This window comes from Acomys russatus, chromosome 28 (genome assembly GCF_903995435.1).
Source record: "Acomys russatus chromosome 28, mAcoRus1.1, whole genome shotgun sequence".
Lineage (NCBI taxonomy): Eukaryota > Metazoa > Chordata > Mammalia > Rodentia > Muridae > Acomys > Acomys russatus.
The window spans coordinates 31,920,159-31,939,305 of record NC_067164.1 but is presented as its reverse complement, the minus strand read 5'-3'; the positions used below and the strand labels follow the sequence as shown (position 1 = coordinate 31,939,305).

Sequence of the window (19,147 nt, the reverse complement as noted above, 5' to 3'; positions counted from 1 at the left end):
AGTGGAGATTCTTTTCTTCAAAAAGTGGATCGCAAAGGTCACAATTAAATTAAACATCAACATTTATTAAGATCAAGCTGATAGTTCCTGAGAATGAGATTCCTTCCCCGAGGCTGGCAGCGGCTGGCAAGTGGCTTCTTATACTCCACATTGTTGCACCATGATAACACAGAAGCCATCGTGGAACGCAAACTCATCACTGTGACAGTAACCTCTGGGATCTTTCCCAGAATCCTCCAAGAACTGAACTACATGGTAGACAACATTGGGGAACAGCTCGGAACTACCGTAGCACTGCACAGTTCTGCAGCTGGCTGCCCCCCAAAAGCTGCCCCAGTCCTTTACTATAGCAGTGTATAGTGTGCCCAGGAGCCAATCTCCTCACCAGCTTAACGTAAACTAAGTGACAATAAAAGATATAATGTGTAGGACCATGGCAAGCAACTCACGCTCCTTAAAGCTACCATGTTTAATGTTCATAAATTTGACCAAAGGTGACCCTGGGGCTGTCCTAAACACAGCTACTACTTGGCCTTAGCAGCAGTCTAGCAAACCAAGTAAGAAACATATGGTTCAGATAGATAGATAGATAGATAGATAGATAGATAGATAGACAGACAGACAGACAGACAGACAGACAGACAGAAGCTTCCTTGATTTCTCTTTGTACAATTTGTTCTTACACTCAGGCAACCTCAAGCCCTTCAACAACCGACACATGAACTCAGTTATACAAACCCCACCCACCCCTCTGAGCAGAGTGCCCACTCAGAAAGGTTGGCAGGAAACATTTTTCTACTCTGCTATCTCACACTCATTACAGCTAATGCCAGAGGGTTCACACCAGAGGAAATAGTGACCAAAGTCTACTTTCTGTTCATTCAATAAGGCTGCTTCCCCTAAACTGCTGGTGTTCGCTTCTGTAACAGAGACCCTGTCTTGTAAACTGCAATATTTGCTGTATGCCTAACTAGACACTGCCATTTCTGACCTTATCCTGAGGCTGAAGGCAGTCACTTACCCCATCCGAACCTAGAAGCAACAACCTCTTTATCGTCCAGTTCCAAATCTTCGGATTAAAACAGCAACGAGAGTCACACCGAATGACTATTTCCACACTACATGTTTCCTCATCAACACGTAGAAGCCGGTAAGGCGGGGTGCTATGTACTTACAGGAAATGATAAAAGTGACAACTGAGCAACGTCTAATTTCTCAGTCACTGTTCAGAATCAGAGACAAAAAGCAAAGAAAGTGACAGTTCAGGATGAAACTCCGTCTCCTCTAACCCTATTGTGCCTGTACACCGCGGTGCTTATTAATGTAACAGCAAGCTCTATTTTTAGACCTCTGTGACTCCAGGGGCATAAATCATTGCTGTACCACAGTCACCTTTGCATTAGCAGTGCCACGCTTAACATTTTGCAAGCTCCTACAGCAATATAACGGGAAGCAAGTGATATTTAAAATGAATGGTGATAACTTTCATAGATTCAAGTTAGCCTAAAATAGATTGTATGGGGGAATATGGGGACTAATAGTTAAAAGAAAAAGTGATAAACATGCCATTCACCGTTGAGTTTGGAATGCTGTTCTTCTATAAAAAAGGGAAATCGCTAATGACATGGTCTTGTTTTCTGGGTTTTTTTGTTTTGTTTTTTTCCTCCCCATTTTGGTTGGCTTTTTGTTTGGTTTGGGTTTTTTCATAATACATCTAATCCTTTGTGATTCCAGCACTCTCTGAAATGCACATCTGATTAAAGAAAGACAGAAACAACACAACTACAAGGCATGCTGGTCAAAGTGCTGTTCTTATATCAAGCCACACCTGTTACTATGGAAATAGAATTAGCAGGGAAATCTCCAAACCCAGGCACCCTCTCCATCAAGACAGGAAAAAAAAAAGAAAACACTTTTATTACTGAATAAGCAAGAAACCAATATACACTATACAGATATGGAAGTAACTGCTAAGAGGTACGAAGACTGAACATCATCTCATGTGTTATAAACCAGGCAAATATCAAGATGGCATACGGTTTCGAGATAAGCAATAATAATCCTCACCTAGGAAGATTCACTGGCATCGCTTGTCACATATTTCATTCCTAACATACTCGGTGATTGGGGTGACAATTCGCTAACTCGGTGGTCCCCAACATTCCTAATGCCACAGCCCTTTGTGCTGATCCTCAACCATGAAATTAATGTCATTACTTCATAACTGTAATTTTGCTACTGTTATGAATCATAGTGAGACTATTTGTGTTTTCTGATGATCCCAGGCAACCCTGTGAACGGGTTGTTCAAAGCCCAAAGGATTGTCGTGACCCACAGGTTGAGAACTGCTGAGCTAACTGGCTTTATTGAGAGCAGAATCACGCTTCTTATATGTCCATGACAGTAGAGGGCTTTGGAATTTGAGTCAACCTGTCCCTTTGAGCATCTTGGCTCAGTTTAAACTCCTATGGTCCCAGAGAAACTGAGAGTCTAAGATGCTCTCTCCCTAGAGGCTTATATGTCAAATGGATGGCCTCCAGATCCTGGAGAAAGACATTCTAAGTCCCGGAGCTGACAAAAGGCCCAAAAGCATTAATAAACACTTCAAAGACAGGAGAAACTGCTTACAATTACAAGCTCTCTTTACAACAGGAAGAACTTAGTCTCTAATTTTTAATTTTTATTGCTTTCACTCCATACAGGTCAGTGCGATTACCATAATGCAAACTTTTTTAAAGAGGACACGTGACTACTGCAACTTCCTAAGAGAGGGGTAAAAAAAAAAAGAGCTAAACTAAAATGGTAATGGTTTCTCCGCCATTAAATCTGCACAAATTAATATGTCATGCCAAACCACATACATTATGGACTACAATGATTATTGATAATATAGTTCACCAGGGAAAAAGAAAATTCTTAATAAGCCTTTGTTTTCCTGCCCATCTGACAGGGATGATGATTTCATTTTTAATTTGTTCAGAAGTAAATTTATAATGATAACCAAAGGGAAACAATTTGCTCCCTCGTATGAGATTATCTATATAATCATTAGCCATTAAAAATGTATCATATGGAGGACAAGGGAGACTTCCGCACTCATCTAAATAATGCATGTCACCAAACAAAATGCATGATCCATAGCAGAGATAAGTGAGTCAATTTACCAAAATTCCAGAGTCCTACAGTAGGGCATGCGACTGGCTGATGGTGCATTCCACATGCGTACTTCAAACTTTTTAATGAACTTTCTAACAAGGTACTATGATTTTTTTCACTAAGTGCTTTGATAAAGCATCATCTAATGTTAGCATTAAGAGGAATCCGTGGTACCAATCAATAGCCAAGTAAAACAAAACCCTAGAAGTCAGAAGGGATGCATGCTCAGAGTGGTGCTTTCTGAGGAGCCCTGGAGATGGCAACGTCCAGAGGATGCCGCCATTAGCAGCTCGCACACTGGTTCCTAGTCGATGGAAAGTGGGTACAATCCTAGCTCACACTAAACGTTATGATGAAACTAAAGAAAAGCATCATGATCTAATGAGAACACCTGAGTCCCCAGACCAGATATTATCCCAAAGTTTTCTGGCTTCTGCTGTCTAGGATGTGGAGGTAGAAAGGAAGGATGACTCAGGTTCCTAACTTAAATGTCTACCTGTCGAACCTGATGAGAAGGCACAGGAAGTGGCAGACCACCCTTCAGTATCCTTGCTTTTCATTTACATGACCACAGAAGCTGCTTCTCAAAAATGCTGGCCCCTAAGATCCCACTGTGCCAACAGCTGCCTCTCCTGCCCTGCAGCAAATTAGAAGTTAAAATACCTTGACTGCCAGGAGCCGCAGCAGCAGCAGCAGCAGCAGCAGCAGCAGCAGCAGCAGCAGCAGCTGAGAGACCCACCCGTGTGAGAGCTTCTTGCAAGTGTAGGGCTCTGTTTTCTGTGTTTCCCTTTGACTTCAGCAGAGTCAGGAAATCCCTGCCCTTCCTTCCGCACCTCTTTAGCAGCCCTTCCACAAAGGTCAAGACAAAATTCCCCAGGAGAGAAGCCTGCTTTCTTGGTGTTCTTCAGACACTGATTTTTGCTTTCATATTCTGATCCTGCTAAAAACCCACCCTTGCCTGGCCCTGGGAATAAAAGTAATAAAGATTAGAAGCAAACCAGGTGACTTTTCAAGTCTGGAAAATAGATTTTTTTTTCCAAAATTAAGAGAGAGGGAGAGAGAGAGAGAGAGAGAGAGAGAGAGAGAGAGAGAGAGAGAGAGAGAGAGAGAGGATATTAAGAGTTAATAAAGCTGTGAGAAAAGGGAGTAAAAACAAACAAAATCCTATGTCAATATAAAAAGGAAATTGTGACTACTAGAGGATTTTTAAGGCTATGTTTTCTTAATTTTAATTTGTTTTCTTTGGTTTGGACATCTGAAGTTTATGTTTGAATTAGATTTTATCTTTTTAGAATTCTCATAGAAATGAGTTCAGTGAATTTCTTTTTTAAATATTTTTTTTTATTTTTAATGAGTATATGCCTGCATGTATGTATGTAAGGAGGGGTAAGAGGTGGAGGGGTGCCATATGAGTGCCTGGTGTTCCCCGAAGGCCAAAAAAAGGGTGTTAGATTAAATGGAACTAGTGACAAGAGCTCATGAGCAGTCGTGTATGCTGAGACTTCTGCAAGAGTAGCAAGTGCTGTTAGCCAGTCTCATCTCTCTATCTCCAAGATGACTTTCGTGTGTGTGTGTGTGTGTGTGTGTGTGTGTGTGTGTGTGTGTGTGTGTGTGTGTGTAAGTTATGCCACTTGGTCTCCCTAAAACTACCACAGATTAATAAAAGAGCCAGTACTAAGAAAGAAAGAGTAACCTTCTTTCAAATGGTTGGTCAGGATAGTCCACAGGACTCCCAAAACAATATAGGGTACCACTGTTGCCCTTGGCTGCCACTCAGAAGTTGAAGGTAAGCCCCAGTTGCTGAAGACACTACACCCTTAGGACACAGAGCATGGTCCTCATGATGGCTCTAACCTGAAAGCTTCTTTTCTTCAGTCTAGCTTCCAAGGTACCAGAAAATTCTACATAAGCTACCAAGGGAGAAAAGCAACTAAGCAGACATAACCAAACACAGCACCCATGATCCGTGACAGTTATCAGCAAGATATGCACAAAGGTGTCATAAGTGGCTCTCACGTATAGGTGGAAACCACCAGCTGTCTAGTTGAATTTAAGACCCAATAGGAGTGAAACCATGCCTGGGACTGGATGCCTCCCCAGCTTCCCAGGGCTATTAGAGACAAGGAACTTACACAGGAATCTATTACAGCCACTTTGCAAGACCAGCCTGAAGCCTTACTACATTATAGGTCTCGTCTTTAAGCCCACAAATAACTATAACTACCCCCTTCCTCAAAGACACTGTGTTTTATACCAAATGGAGACCATCACAGAAAACCACAGCTGGACACAGTGCCTAGACCAATGGTTCTCAACCTTCCCAATGCTGTGGCCTTTTAAACAGTTCCTCATGCTGTGGTGAGGGCAAGCATAAAATTATTCTCATTGCCACTTCATAGCTGCAATCTTTCTGCTGTTATGATCTGTGCTATAACTATCTGATATGTGACCCCTGGGTAAAGGTTGTTGACCCCTAAGGGGGGGTCACAACGCACAGGTTTAAAAACTGCTGGCCTAGACTAATGGGCTGTGCAGCCCTAATCCCCGTGGATACACCGGAGACGGTTTTCTTAAAGAGGATTGGCGCTAACAGAAACTAAACTAGGAATCTTGGAGAAGGATGGTTCCTTTAGGATGAGCCAGGACCTTTCAGCCTCTTGCATTCATATTTCCCTCGGTGCATAGTCACAGCGGTGGCCTCCTCCCTCGCCCACTCAGTGACAAAAGCTTTCTGCTTTGTCTTTCACTTAAAAACCTTCTGGATAAATAAAATAAGAATAGCACTAAATGAAGACAAATGACTAAATTTTATTATCATTATCAGTGAGCACTTGCCGGGGACCATTGAAATTGTCTGCTTCAGAAGCGAGGAAAGACTCTCACCGAAAGGCTTTTGTCTTAGCCCCAGAAATGCTTCAGTAACGGTGTCACTAGATGCATGAGGCCCTGGGTCTGTCTCCCAGCTTCAAAAACAATTTTTAGGGCTGGAAAGGTTGCTCAGCAATTTAGAGCACCGGCTGACATTCCAGGGGATCTGGTTCAATTCCCAGCAACCAAATGGTGGCTCACAACCATCTGTATGTAACCTCTGGTCCATGGATCCAGTGCCCTCTTCTGGCCTCTGTGGGCACTGTGCATGTACCTGGTACTCAGACAGGCATGTGAACGCAAAACATCGGTACACAAACAAGAGAAAAAAACTTACTCATACTCACTGCCTTTTCTCTTTTGCTTGTTTGTTTGCCAAGCTTTGTAAATCATTTCCACACGAAGGCATTTATCATGTATATGCTATTTCTAATGTGTATAAAAAAAGTTGAATTGTTTAGGAATTCAAAACTCCATAGGGGCACAACTGAAGATATTTTGTTAAACCAAATAAACAAAACATTATAGAACATGGGCCAAGATATTAAAAACCTTGACTTAGTAAAACTCTCAGCAATAATAAGAATTAGTTCTATAGGTAACCCAATAATTATATGATTAGATTAAAATCCACAACCAGATTTTGCAGGTTGTATTTTTGTGGTTTTTTTTTTTTTTTTCGTTTTTCAGGTACATTTTGTATATGAATGTTTTCTTGCATGTATGCATGTGGATCATGTGTGTGCCTGGTACCCACAGAGATCAGAAGAGGGCATCAGATCCCTTGAAACTGGGTGACAGACAATTGTGAAAACCCATGAGGGTGCTGGGAAACAAAGCCAAGTCCTCTGCAAGAACAAGCGCTCTTAAACACTGGGCCATCTTTCCAGCCCCTGGAATTGTGATATTCACAGTTTTCAGAGAAGCAATGTGTAAAACTTTAAGTTCAGGTATCTACTATGAATGGGAGTCTACCGGACTTAAAGCCTATGTATGATATTGGCCATCACAGCCTCAGGCATATAAAGTAGCACTGTAAAATTTGGCTGGGTTGCTTTCCCTGGTACAATTAATTCACAATACTGTCTTGGTTATGTTTCTATTGCTGCGATAGACCACCATAACCAAGGCAGTTTATAAAAGAAATCATTTAATTTGGGGCTTACAACCTCAGATAGTTAGAGTCCATGGCCACTATAGCAGGGAGCGCGACAGCAGGCAGGCAGGGATGGTGCTGGAACAGTAGCTAAGAGCTCATATCCCACAACCACAGGCAGACTGAGAAACTAGGCATAGAGCAAATCTTTTGAAACCTCAAAACTCTCCTCCCACAAGGTGACATCCCCCAGCCCTCACCAAATGGCACCACCAACTGGGGTCCTGGTATCCAAACATACGAGCCTAGGTATAAAAACCATTTTCATTCAAACCATCACCATAAAAGTGCCCAGCGATTTCTCAAAATGTTATTTTTTTGTTTCTAATTTGTCACAGCTCCAAACTGGGCAACATAGTGATTCATAGGTCCGGAATAACTAAAATGTGTTTGAACTCATTATGAATTAATTAAAATATGACTTTTGTCATTTAGAGTAAGGCTAACTTCTAAAATAAATATAGTGGTTATCTTTTAAAATATTTATTCAAAATTGATTTCCTTTAAGTAAATCTTTAGCTATAATGTAGCTATTTCTTATTTTAATTCTGAATGCACAAGGGAAGCAAGTGGCCTCACCCTGACTGTGACATTAGCAAACAGAAAGCAGCCATACACTGCCTTGCCTTCCATATGCACCATGTTTAAGCCTTCCCTCCCAGTTCCCATTTTCCCAAGTTTCTATACAAGATCGCCCTAATGCTTCTGCAGAAAGCCAGTGTTTCAAAGAGTTTTGATGTTTTTTTTTTTTTTTTTTCTATTTATCACAGCAGATTACTAGAGCTATGGTGAGAACTTTACAGTTCATGAGTCTTCGGCCTTAGGTCAAGTCATATCCCAGCTCAGTCTTTCTCGTTTCTTGTTGGCAGAAACCATTGTAGCTACACAGAATTGCACAGACTCCACAGTGCAAAGTCCACATCGCAGACTATAAGCCCGAACACACAAAATAGCACTTTTTATATTTTTATGTTTTCACACCTCTGTGATGGAAATGATAGCTCAATACACTTAAAGAGTCAAACGGTTTACAAACTAATAATTATAAAATGAGGGCATGACTTTGAGAAGTATATGCCATGAGGAGATCTGAAGGGAGGAGGGGCAAAAAGGGTTTTGTAAAGATATATTGTATATATGTATGAAATTATCAAAAATGAAATCTTTAAAAGTTAAAAAAAAAAAATCATCCTGTCCACTTTTCCTACATTGACCCGTCGTCCTTTAGCCTGGTAACGTTGGATTTTAACCACAGGGAAACAGTTTAATCAGTCAAAGGCACAAGGAATCTTTACCAAACCTCACTTACTACCCTAGTGTCACTCAAATGTCACACATCAGCTACCTGTCTTGTCCTGGGTTGCTGGGCAACCAGTGATTGACTGCATAGTGTAAATGACAGGCAGGTTGAAACAACAGACATTTGGGGACAGTGGCATTCACAGATTGAATATAATCTAGTTTCTTCTAATTTTGGGGAGTCCTTATCTCATGTATATTTGTGGGGTACAGGCTGTAAGCAGCATCTGGAACAACAGGCAAGGCTCCAGCATAGAATCAGTCACAGAAAAGGGTGCTACAAGGGACACCCGGGTGTGTTCCTCTTAGACCCACATATCTTAAAGCCCTTAGAGACAGGTAAGATGGTGACAATGAACGCATAATGAACTGTCAGAAAGAGCTCTGGTGCACTACGACTGTTGTCCTTGAGGAAAGAGGAAACATGAAGGATGCACTCAGAGAGGAAAGACTGAGGACTTGGAAGAAAGGAGCCACCAGCAAGTCAAAGAAGGCGGTGTCACATCTACCAGCACCTTTATCGAAGAGTTTTTCTTCTGGCATGTGTCCATCGTAGACAGAAGTATGTGTGCATGTGGAGGTCAAGGGACCAATGTCAGACATCTTTCTGGGGATTGAACTCAGGTTGCAAGATTAGGCAGCAGAGGCCTTCACTCATTTAAGCCATCTCCCTGGCTCTAAAATGTTTTTCATGTAGCATTTATCTTTAAAATGCATTAGTAGATAATATAAAGACAAAAGCAGAATACAACACCATGCTAACTATTAACATATAGTCGAATACTAAATTTCCTTCCCAGTTTGGGGGAACATTTTTCCCCTGTGTACTTGAGGTAGACAACACAGGATTTGTCATAATATTACCTTTGCTCATATCATTCTCGTCACTGGTAGTGGATGGGCTATTTCAATGTAGTCAGTTATTCAGTCTTAATGTATTTTTATGTTTTGGAATTATAACAAGATCATTTCCCGCCTTTGCTTTCTTCCCTCCAGACCCTCCCGCGCGCTCCATCGCTCTCCGCTGCACACATGTGAGAGTTGTCGGATACCCAGAAGCAGAATGTCGGAGCCATATGATGTATGAGCAGCCACTTTCCCCAAGATGTTTAGTGGCTTCTAAAATGATGGCACCAACTTGGATTTTGACCAGAAATGAGCGTACAGTGGACATCTATCCTTTCCAATAGTGGATGGTTCTGGGTTAACACATATTTGCTTTGATAAGACTACAGAGTGATACTGTCATCTTCGTTTCATTTTCTGCGATCACTAATGGACGTGGCTCATCACATTGAACCCTTATTTGTGCTTCCTTCATTGGCCATATCAGTTTCTTCTTCTGTGAAATGTCTGAAAATGAACTTGTTCAGACAGATTTGTAGATGGATTTTGAGTTGCGGACACCAGTCTTTTGTCAATTTCATAGTTTGGACAAGACATTTGCCTTTCTTAGGATGATTTCTATATGAACTAAAGATCTTGATGTTAATGTGCTAAAATGTACATATTTTATAATCAATGTATTTTGTTTTCTATACAAGAACTATCTTCCTACTTTTATCTCGAAAATACATTTACCTATGTTTTTCATTGTGTTTAAAATTTTGATTTTGGCATTTAAATCTTTGATCTATCTTGAGTTACTTATTGTATAGGTTGTAAAGTAAGGCTACTGAAGCATATGTTTCTAGTCATTTAATGAACTATTTATTCTTTAAGTGTTGGACTTTAGCTACAAGATGTAGCTAGGGCATGAATCTCATAAAATGACCTCACATCTCTAAAAATTAAATAAAAATCTGATTCTTTATGTGTTGCTTTCCTATGTGGAAGTAAATCTTACATGGTAATAACTAAGGTTGCTGATTTCATAAAATACAGTAGAAGGGGAAACAAAGATGACTAAGAGGTTATAAGCATGTGCTGCTCCTGCAGAGGATTGAAGGTCAGCTCTCAACACCCAAGCCCCAGGGCTCACAGCACCTGTAACTCCAGTTTCGGGGTATCTAACAGCTTCTTCTGGATGCATTCACATACACACACACACACGCACACACACACACACACGCACATGCACACACACGCGCACATACACACTTTTCAGAACTAAAAACAGGAGCTGAGAGATGGCCGAGCAGTTAAGATTACTTTCTGTTCATGCATAGGATCTTGGTTCAATCCCCAAGACCTACATGCTGGCTCTCAATCACCTGCAGCTACAGTCCCAAGAGATCGGACACCCTCTTCTGGCTTCTACAGGTACTAGAATATAAAAATATTCATGAGGTGTGTTTACTTATATGCAAGTACATGCACACAAAATAAAAATAAGTAAATAAAGGTAACATTTTGATGTGTTTTTATTTGCAGCTTTTTTACAATAAAATTTAAAATAAAATCTTTTTTTAAAATACAGTGAGAATGATTATCTTAAAGGAGGTAAAGCATGAAGGTGATTTTCCTAACAGTGATTACTCCCAATTCCTCCACTAAGTTATATTGATGAATCTATTTGATTAACTGCAACAGAGAGAAGTAACGCACATCGGCAGACAAATGTAATCATTTCTCCATATATCTGCACCAACTTCTATTTGGAATTCCTACTGTGGTTCAATTTGTTTTATAATCATTTTATATTAATTACTTTGAATTAATTATTTTGAATACTCCTTTAAAATGAAGTTACATTGACCTCTATCTCATAGGTAAGTAAGGAATGACACACCCAAAGTGGATGAGTCGTCAAATACTCACTATATCAGGTGAGCTAGCCCCGTTATTCAATAACTTCTCTTCTCTGCACAAAGTTAAGAGGTTTAACTTTTAAACCATTTAACAAAAAACTATTAAGCATCTACTTCTGGCAAGACACTGCGCTAGATACTACTGAGAGCAAACTTTGGTCAGCGGTAAAATCAGGAATTTTTAAAAGAAAACAGTGTGTAATGTTTTACGCAACAGAAGTAGCCAAAAATATGCGGCTCCGTTAGTGATGACTAAGCACATGGTTTCAATGGCCTCATTACATAGGCATTTTTTGGTCTTCCTTTTAAAGCATCCGTTTGATAATTTGGTGATGTAGGAAATTAAGATTAGAAATAGTCTATGTTGGTTAAAAAAAAAAAAAAAAAAGGCATTAAGTAAAATCCATTCCCAGGCATGCTGTGAAAGATGGCAAGACAGAATATGAAACGTGTTATAATATCAGGTGAATAGTTTTCTCCCAAACCAAGGGATGGGGAGAGGAAATAAATTGCGATCTCCTCAAACCCCTTCTGTAGGATGTACTGTCAAACACCGTTCGGCATAGACAGCCATGACAGGAAAGGTAATGCAAGTCAGTCTTGGGTTTCCAGTGGCCTCACAAGCATGACCTATGGCTCTTTAAATGGCTACTTAGGTCTTCTACTTGTCAATCTCCCATATCCTGTCCGTTTTCTATACCCTTAATGCCTTCGTTCAGCCCACCCACCACACTGTAATATTCCATCCAGGATCGCGTTGCCAATGGATGCACGACACATTTTATGAATACCCAGGAGAAGTTCCCACTCTCCCTATCTCTCCTCTCCCACTTTTAAATTCCACTTGGTGTGACAGCCACTGTGAGCCCTGGATTCCTCTGGAATAACTCCACCCTGACCACTTAAGCCAAAACACAACAATTTGAGAAATTTAGAAAGGTTGTCTCTCCTCTACCAGAAAGTGAATCTAATCACAGATCTTCAAGATGATTATAGAAGAAGCTATGGTGCCACAAAACAGCAGAGGAAAATTAAGTCACTAGAAGTCAAAGGATCTCAGATCAAATCCAAGGTCCGTGGTGATGCCTATGTGGTGCTGTTCTGGTTTGTTTTTTGTTGCTATGGTAAAACGCTAGTCAACAACAAAAGGTTTTCCTAACTTACATGTCCACATCACAATCCATCACAGGGGAGATAAAGTAGGAACTAAAGCAGCGACCATGAAAAATTGCCGCTTGGTAGATTGCTTCCATGGTGTGCTCAGTCTTATTTCTTATACAACCCCAGAGCACCTGCCCAGGAGAGGCCCCACACATGGTGGGCTGGACACTCCCACATCAATCATTGATGAGGGAAATGCTCCCGAGCAGCCACCTGCCAATCTGGAGGAGGCATTCCTTCAGTTGAGCTTCACCCTTCCCATATTTTGTGTCAACAAACTAGCCAGTACAAGCAGTAAGTCAGCCAGTTAACTCTCAGGATACTAATAACTGAGTTTAGTATTTGGAAGAAACAGCAATGAGTTCACATGAGTGTTGAAGGGAATTGTATGTCATGTGAGAGGGTGCTTTTTTATTATTATTATAAACAGTCTAAAACACAGTTAATTTTCATCTTATAGTCGTGGCAGGTGACATGGGAAGATATTTAATTAACATCTCCCCAGACAGTCTGGTTTACCTATGATAGAGAGAGGACTACCAACAAATCTGTAAGAAATGACAGGTCAAAACCATTTCTACCTTCAGTCATTAACCTAGTCAGTCATTTGAAATAAGGTGGATGCCAAGCATGTAAGTCAAACAACTGACAAAGACAGTTGTGACCCGGAGCCTTTGGAGCTTATACTTTGTCCATGGTCAAAGCAGCCACAAAAAAAAAAAAAAAAAAAAAAAAAAAAAAAAAAAAAAAAAAACAGCAGCACTTTTGAATTCCCAGGTGAGCATGCCTTCTGTAATAGGTGTCACCCTTGTTTTCGGCTGATAGAAGAGAGACTGTGCAATGTGATTTCTCAGTAATGGGCCTGCTGGGTCAACATGATCTTAAACCATGTGACTTCGCCACATCGTCTTCACTCATAGACAGGGGCCCATATGAGACCCCAAGACTGTCACGACAGAAAACCTGATATCACGCTTCTGCACATGAAAATGGGAAGTGTCTGCTTTGTGTTTAGCACGCTCCTGTTTTGAAGTAATAAGTCACCATCCTGAGCTTGGGGGGGGGGGGGGCTCCAGGCACTCTGAAGTAGATGCCCTCTTCCCTCACTTAAGCTTTACAAGTCATTGCTCTCGGCATTACTATTATCATCATGCCGTCTTATAGGAGAGGAAAAACAAGGGATAAAGAGGTTGATGAATTTATCCTAGGTCACACAGCTGTTTCAGTCCAACGTGTACCCACTGTCCTCATTGCTTCTTCACGGCTCCCTTCGGCAGAGCAAAGGACAGTTATAGTACACAGTACAGAGTGAACATCACAGAGTTCCCAGAAAAGAGCTACAGAGAAAAAGTCTTGATGTTGGAAAAAACCTAGAAAGGTGTTAAGGATAAAATGGGCTAAACATGACTGGTTCCAAGAACGAGAAAAGGAATGGAGAAAAGACAGGAGGAGAGAGAAAGGGAGAGGGTTTTTTTTTTTTTTTTTTGAGTGGACAACCCACAAAAGAAAAGTAGTTTTGACTCTTTTTCTCTGTGCATTCCCCCACACACACACATATGTACACACACATATGTACACACACACATATGTACACACACATGCACCATATACATATGCAAGCATGCACACACACATGCACACATTAGAGAGCACTGTACAACACATATATGCACACACATATGCACATACACACACATGCACCACGTACATATGCATGCACGCACACACACATGCACATATCGTAGAGCACTCTTCAGACAGTTGGTGGATTCATGGATTGATCTGTTGACTAAACACTCACCTCTACTTAAATAGCCTCCAAGCTTTCTTTTTTACCTCACACACACATACACACAGTGTGTGGGCCTATGTGGCAACGGATTTGAGGAAAGGAGGGAAAAAGGCTTTTCCTGGGTAATTGCCCTAAATATAGAAATCACCATAAACGGTCATATATAAAGATTCAATCTGAAGAGCTTTAAAGAAAGAACTGGAAAAGTGAGAAAAAGAAACTTGTTTTATGCATTTAGCATTAAAGTACTTTCTTGAGATCTGAAAATCAAATGCTTCTCTGCATCAGTCCTGTCGTTTCTCTTCAGGAGGGGAATATATCTTCCACATTTCAAGTGTCTCTTAAATTGGAAATTGCTAATCTCTGTGCTTTAACAGCTTCTATTGCCCCTCACTTCTGTGTCTCTCCCTCCATCTGTCTGTGTGTCTGTCTGTCTCTGTGTCTCAGTCTCTCTGACTCTCTTAGTATATATATCTGCCTCTGTGTGTCTGTATCTCTCTCTCTCTCTCTCTCTCTCTCTCTCTCTCTTTCTGCCTCTCTCAATCTCTCTTTATCTCTCTATCTCTCTCTGCCTCTGTCTCTGTCTCCATTTGTCTCTGTGTCTATCTGTCTGTCTCTGTTTTTCAGTCTTTCTCTCTCTATCTCTCTGCCTCTTCTCTGTCCTTATCTTTGTGTGTGTTTATGTGTCTGTGTCACTCTGTGTCTCAGCTTCTCTGCCTCTCTCAGTCTTTCTATCTCTCTGTCTCTCTCAGCCTCTGTCTCTGTCTATCTGTGTATGTCTGTTTGTCCCTTTGTGTGTCTCAGTCTCTTTCTGTCTCTCTCAGTCTCTCTCTGTCTCTGTGTTTGTGTCTGTGTTTCTCCCTCTCTCTCCCTCCTTCTACCCCCTTTCTCTATCCTCCTTTCCCTCTACTCCTCCATCTCTCCCTTCTTCCCTCCTCACATAGCCTTAATTCTCTCATCCCATACCCTCAAAATCACTTTTCACATCGAATTTCTAGTTCAGGCATCAAAACCTCTCCTGAAACTTGTTCGTGAGCTTGCGCACCCCCTGCTGGCTGTGAAAAAGTACAACATGCATTTCTGCCCCATTGGCAGTTAGGGAATTTGCAAGTTTCTCCGGTTCACAAATTAAACTCAACAATAAACTAATATAACATAACGTCTGGAAAAAAAATCAAGACTTCAACCAACCAGTATTACAAATCAAGACAGGATGTTTTGAAGATATCACTTTTTAAAAATCAGTGGGTTTTGTTGTTCCGATCTGTAGTAGAATATTGAGTTGGGGAGGGGAGTGGGGGGGGGGGGGGTAGGCTAGTGGCGGGGGGGTGGTTCTGAGAGAGGAGGGCAAAAATCACAGAGATAATGATATAAAACTCCTTAAAAGAAATATCTACAAGAAATCAGTTTGGGATCACACATTATCTTATGGAATCAAATGCAAATGAGTGTGATCACAGATTATATAAGGTATTGAATTGAGGTTTCTAAATAAAGAGAAAGTAGCCAACTAATATTGCTGAAGGAATAAAAAACAAAACTGTTGGTAATAACACTGAGATGTGCTTACCACCCAGCCTCATAGTACAGCAAATACTGAGGTTACATGCATGTCAAAAACCCTAAAGTCACAAAGTGTATTCCGCATTTATTAAACATAATAGGAATGTATACATCAAACTGGCAATGGCATTGATTCCTGCTAACAGGAATGTTATTTCTCATTTAATTGATTTGCTTCTTATTATAAAAGATGGCGGTTCAATTGATCTAAAGCAAATCATCAAGCCAGTAAACAGAATGAAAATTGGTCTAAGATCTTTAAAAACCTGGAAATTCTTATATATAATCTATAATTTTCCCCACTAAGACTAGCTAGTATTCTGCAATAAATGTGCTTTAAATGAGCCTCGGGATGGTTTTATGGAAGAACTCAGGCAAGAACATAAGGTTTGGTTTGGTTTGGTTTGTCACAGACAGTTAACCAAGATGCCAGCCAGCGCCAGCTACATACGTCAAAATGCCCAGTGTACAGTGAAAAGGTGGGTCTCACAATTCAAAGCATTAAGAATTTTTATTAAATCTTAAATTTAATGTTTTTTTCAAGTGTAGCAGGAGCTAAAACATGGAAAACCAGCATACCACTCATAGGAAACATGGCTTTTTAATGCCATCAAAACAGAAAACCAACCCCAGATAGTCCTTCCAAGCATGGAACCCTGTGAGACCATTTAAATCATATTCCCATTAAGCTGGCCCTGCTCACTCCCAAGGAGCTTAGTGACAATACACTCTTTGTGGGGGTCCATCCCCAATATGTGAAAGCTTGCAGACTTCAACAGAGTTTCTAGTCCCAGAGTTCACAAACATACTGACATCTTCATAGGTCCTTATTCCCAACATACACAAGTATACTGGCCTCATCCTGGTTCCTGTCCCCAGTGTGCACAAGCATACTGGCCTCATCCTGGTTCCTGTCTCCAGTGTCCACAAGCATACTGGCCTCATCCTGGTTCCTGTCCCCAGCACGCACAAGCGTAATGACCTCATCCTGGCTCCTGTCTCCAGTGTGCACAAGCATACTGGCCTCATCCTGGTTCCTGTCTCCACTGTGCACAAACATACTGACCTCATCCTGGTTCCTGTCTCCAGTGTGCACAAGCGTACTGGCCTCATCCTGGTGCCTGTCCCCAGATGCACAAGCTTACTGACCTCATCCTGGTTCCTGTCTCCAGCATGCACAAGCATACTGGCCTCATCCTGGTTCCTGTCCCCAGCGTGCACAAGCATACTGACCTCATCCTGGTTCCTGTCCCCAGTGTCCACAAGCATACTGGCCTCATCCTGGTTCCTGTCTCCAGTGTGCACAAGCATACCGGCCTCATCCTGGTTCCTGTCTCCAGTGTGCACAAGCATACCGGCCTCATCCTGGTTCCTGTCTCCAGTGTACACAAGTAAACCTTCATTATGGTTTTCTCTCCCCAGTGTACACATGCATACTGACTTCATCTTACCTTCATCAAAGGATCTCCTTTGCAAGACAGATTTCATTGCTAGAGCAAAAGTCTCTCCCCTTGGTTCCCCAGGTGCAGCCTGGATCCTGCTGACGGAGCAGGTGGATGCTCTGTCCCACTTCAGACGTGAAGACAGATACGAGTTTATAAAGCTTGGTGTTCCTTGTGCATATTTTTGTCACATCTTCTCCTGTGAAAACCTGCACTCATTAAAGGGTTAAAGGGAACCTTCAGCATCAAACTTCATAGACTTAAACCTGATTTCCACCACTGTTCACCTGATGAAAAACTTAACAGGTGAATTACTTCAAACTCTGTGTAATTCTTTCTTCAAAATCTCTGAGTCTTCATTTCTCTTAGCCAAGGGTAATAGTGTGTTTCATAAGGCAGAGTGAAGTATTGCTTATATAAGGTTTAACTCAGAGCTTGACACACAATAAACATTGAATTAAATATTAAATATTAGAGAATAGATCATACAAAACCAGCAGTTTTTCTGTGAGAAACTGGCCATTTTATAACTCAGTTGTGTGAGCCAGAAATGATAGCCCATGCCTTAGGATCACAAGTTCAAAGCCAACCTTGGAATACATGATGATAATCAGGCTAGCCTGGGCTATAAAAAGCTTGTTTGGTATGGCCTACATGTTCAATTCACTATATTTTAAAGGTATTTATTTACGTATGCATGCACTCATCATACATATGTATTGATTCTTTCCTCTGAGATATACACCATGATAGATAGATAGTAAAAATATAAAAATGGAAATGATTATGTGTCTTCTGTAGGCAGACCCATCATATAGACCTTTACATGAATAATTTCAATGTAATATACCAGATGCAAGAAGTGTTGAAAAACAATTACCCATGAATCTCTCCCATTTTTCCATTTTTCAACACATTACTTGATATTTCTTTTCAAGTCAGGTGTTCCTGAACATTTACATGTCAAACAGCCTTGTAAAAGAGAAATGGTGTCTCTCTCCAAGACAGAGGGAAGATGTATTTTCTCACAGGGATAACAAAGGCAGTCTGTCTTTGCGGGGGGGAAAAGGTAGAGCAGGTGGGGTAACAATCCTCTTTTTTAAAAACCGAGGTTTAGAAAGGCTAAGGCTTTCTGTTGTGTGCTAAACTGCCTGCACGTGCATTGTGGGAAGGGGCGGGGACGGGAAGAACGGGAGAGGAGGGGAGAGTCTGAATGGAGGTAGGAAACAGTAGGTTACGATGCACGTGAATGAACAACGTGATAGTGTGCCCAAGTAAAGAAGGGCGGGCATAGCAAGCGGGACCACGCAGGGGCGGGACCACGCAGGGACAGGACCCTGGAGGACTTCAGGTGGTAAGTGGAAACCGACTTCAAGCTAAATACTCAGCTCATAATTCATCACTCTCACGGTTCTGGTGTTTGTTTGTTTTTCCTGGTCAACATTAATCCCCTACCAAAACAATCCATTAAATAAAAACACTGAGAGACATGACGGTGTTGATGCTATTATTTCAGAAGTCACGCACCCACCCCACTCCCACCTCCCCCCCACCTCCCATTCTTGACTGGACAGGTTTTAGACAGGAAGCGTCTTGTGAGGTACATTTGAGCTAAGAACCATGTTAGACTGAAGTGAGGAGGGAACGCCAGGCTGCGGTTTGCGCAGACAGTACACGTGGGCCAAACTCGAAGATTAGGCATGGCTCAAGCGCAGCCTCTCTTTTACCTAATGGCGTACTATCTGTTATAAAAACAGAGTTTGCGTACAAGGCAATCAGGAGCTCAGATAACTTTACGAATTAGGCCATGACGCAAGAGGAAGAGGTTAGCACCTTGCAAAGAAAGATCTCGTTGTACCACACCTCCCTGTCTGGCCGCTTCTCCTGAAACCCTTCTTCCTCCTCCATGGTCTGCAGAAACTGGGCTTCTCTCATTTCAAGTTGTTGCTTATTAGTGATA

At 41.3% G+C, this 19,147-nt stretch overlaps 1 protein-coding gene across 2 annotated transcripts in view; it reads right to left on the bottom strand.

The window, feature by feature from the left end:
* Positions 1-19,147, bottom strand: part of Tafa2 (TAFA chemokine like family member 2) — a 436,599-nt gene that overhangs the window by 353,892 nt on the left and 63,560 nt on the right. Inside the window, exon 1 of one of the 2 annotated variants that reach the window (XM_051170897.1) lies at positions 1,022-1,088. The exons of the other annotated variant lie outside the window; for it this stretch is intronic. Within the exon in view, the coding sequence (XP_051026854.1) occupies positions 1,022-1,026 (5 nt within the window). The 5' untranslated portion in view covers positions 1,027-1,088. Of the gene's footprint in view, positions 1-1,021; positions 1,089-19,147 lie in introns of those variants that run through there. 2 annotated transcript variants of the gene reach the window in all.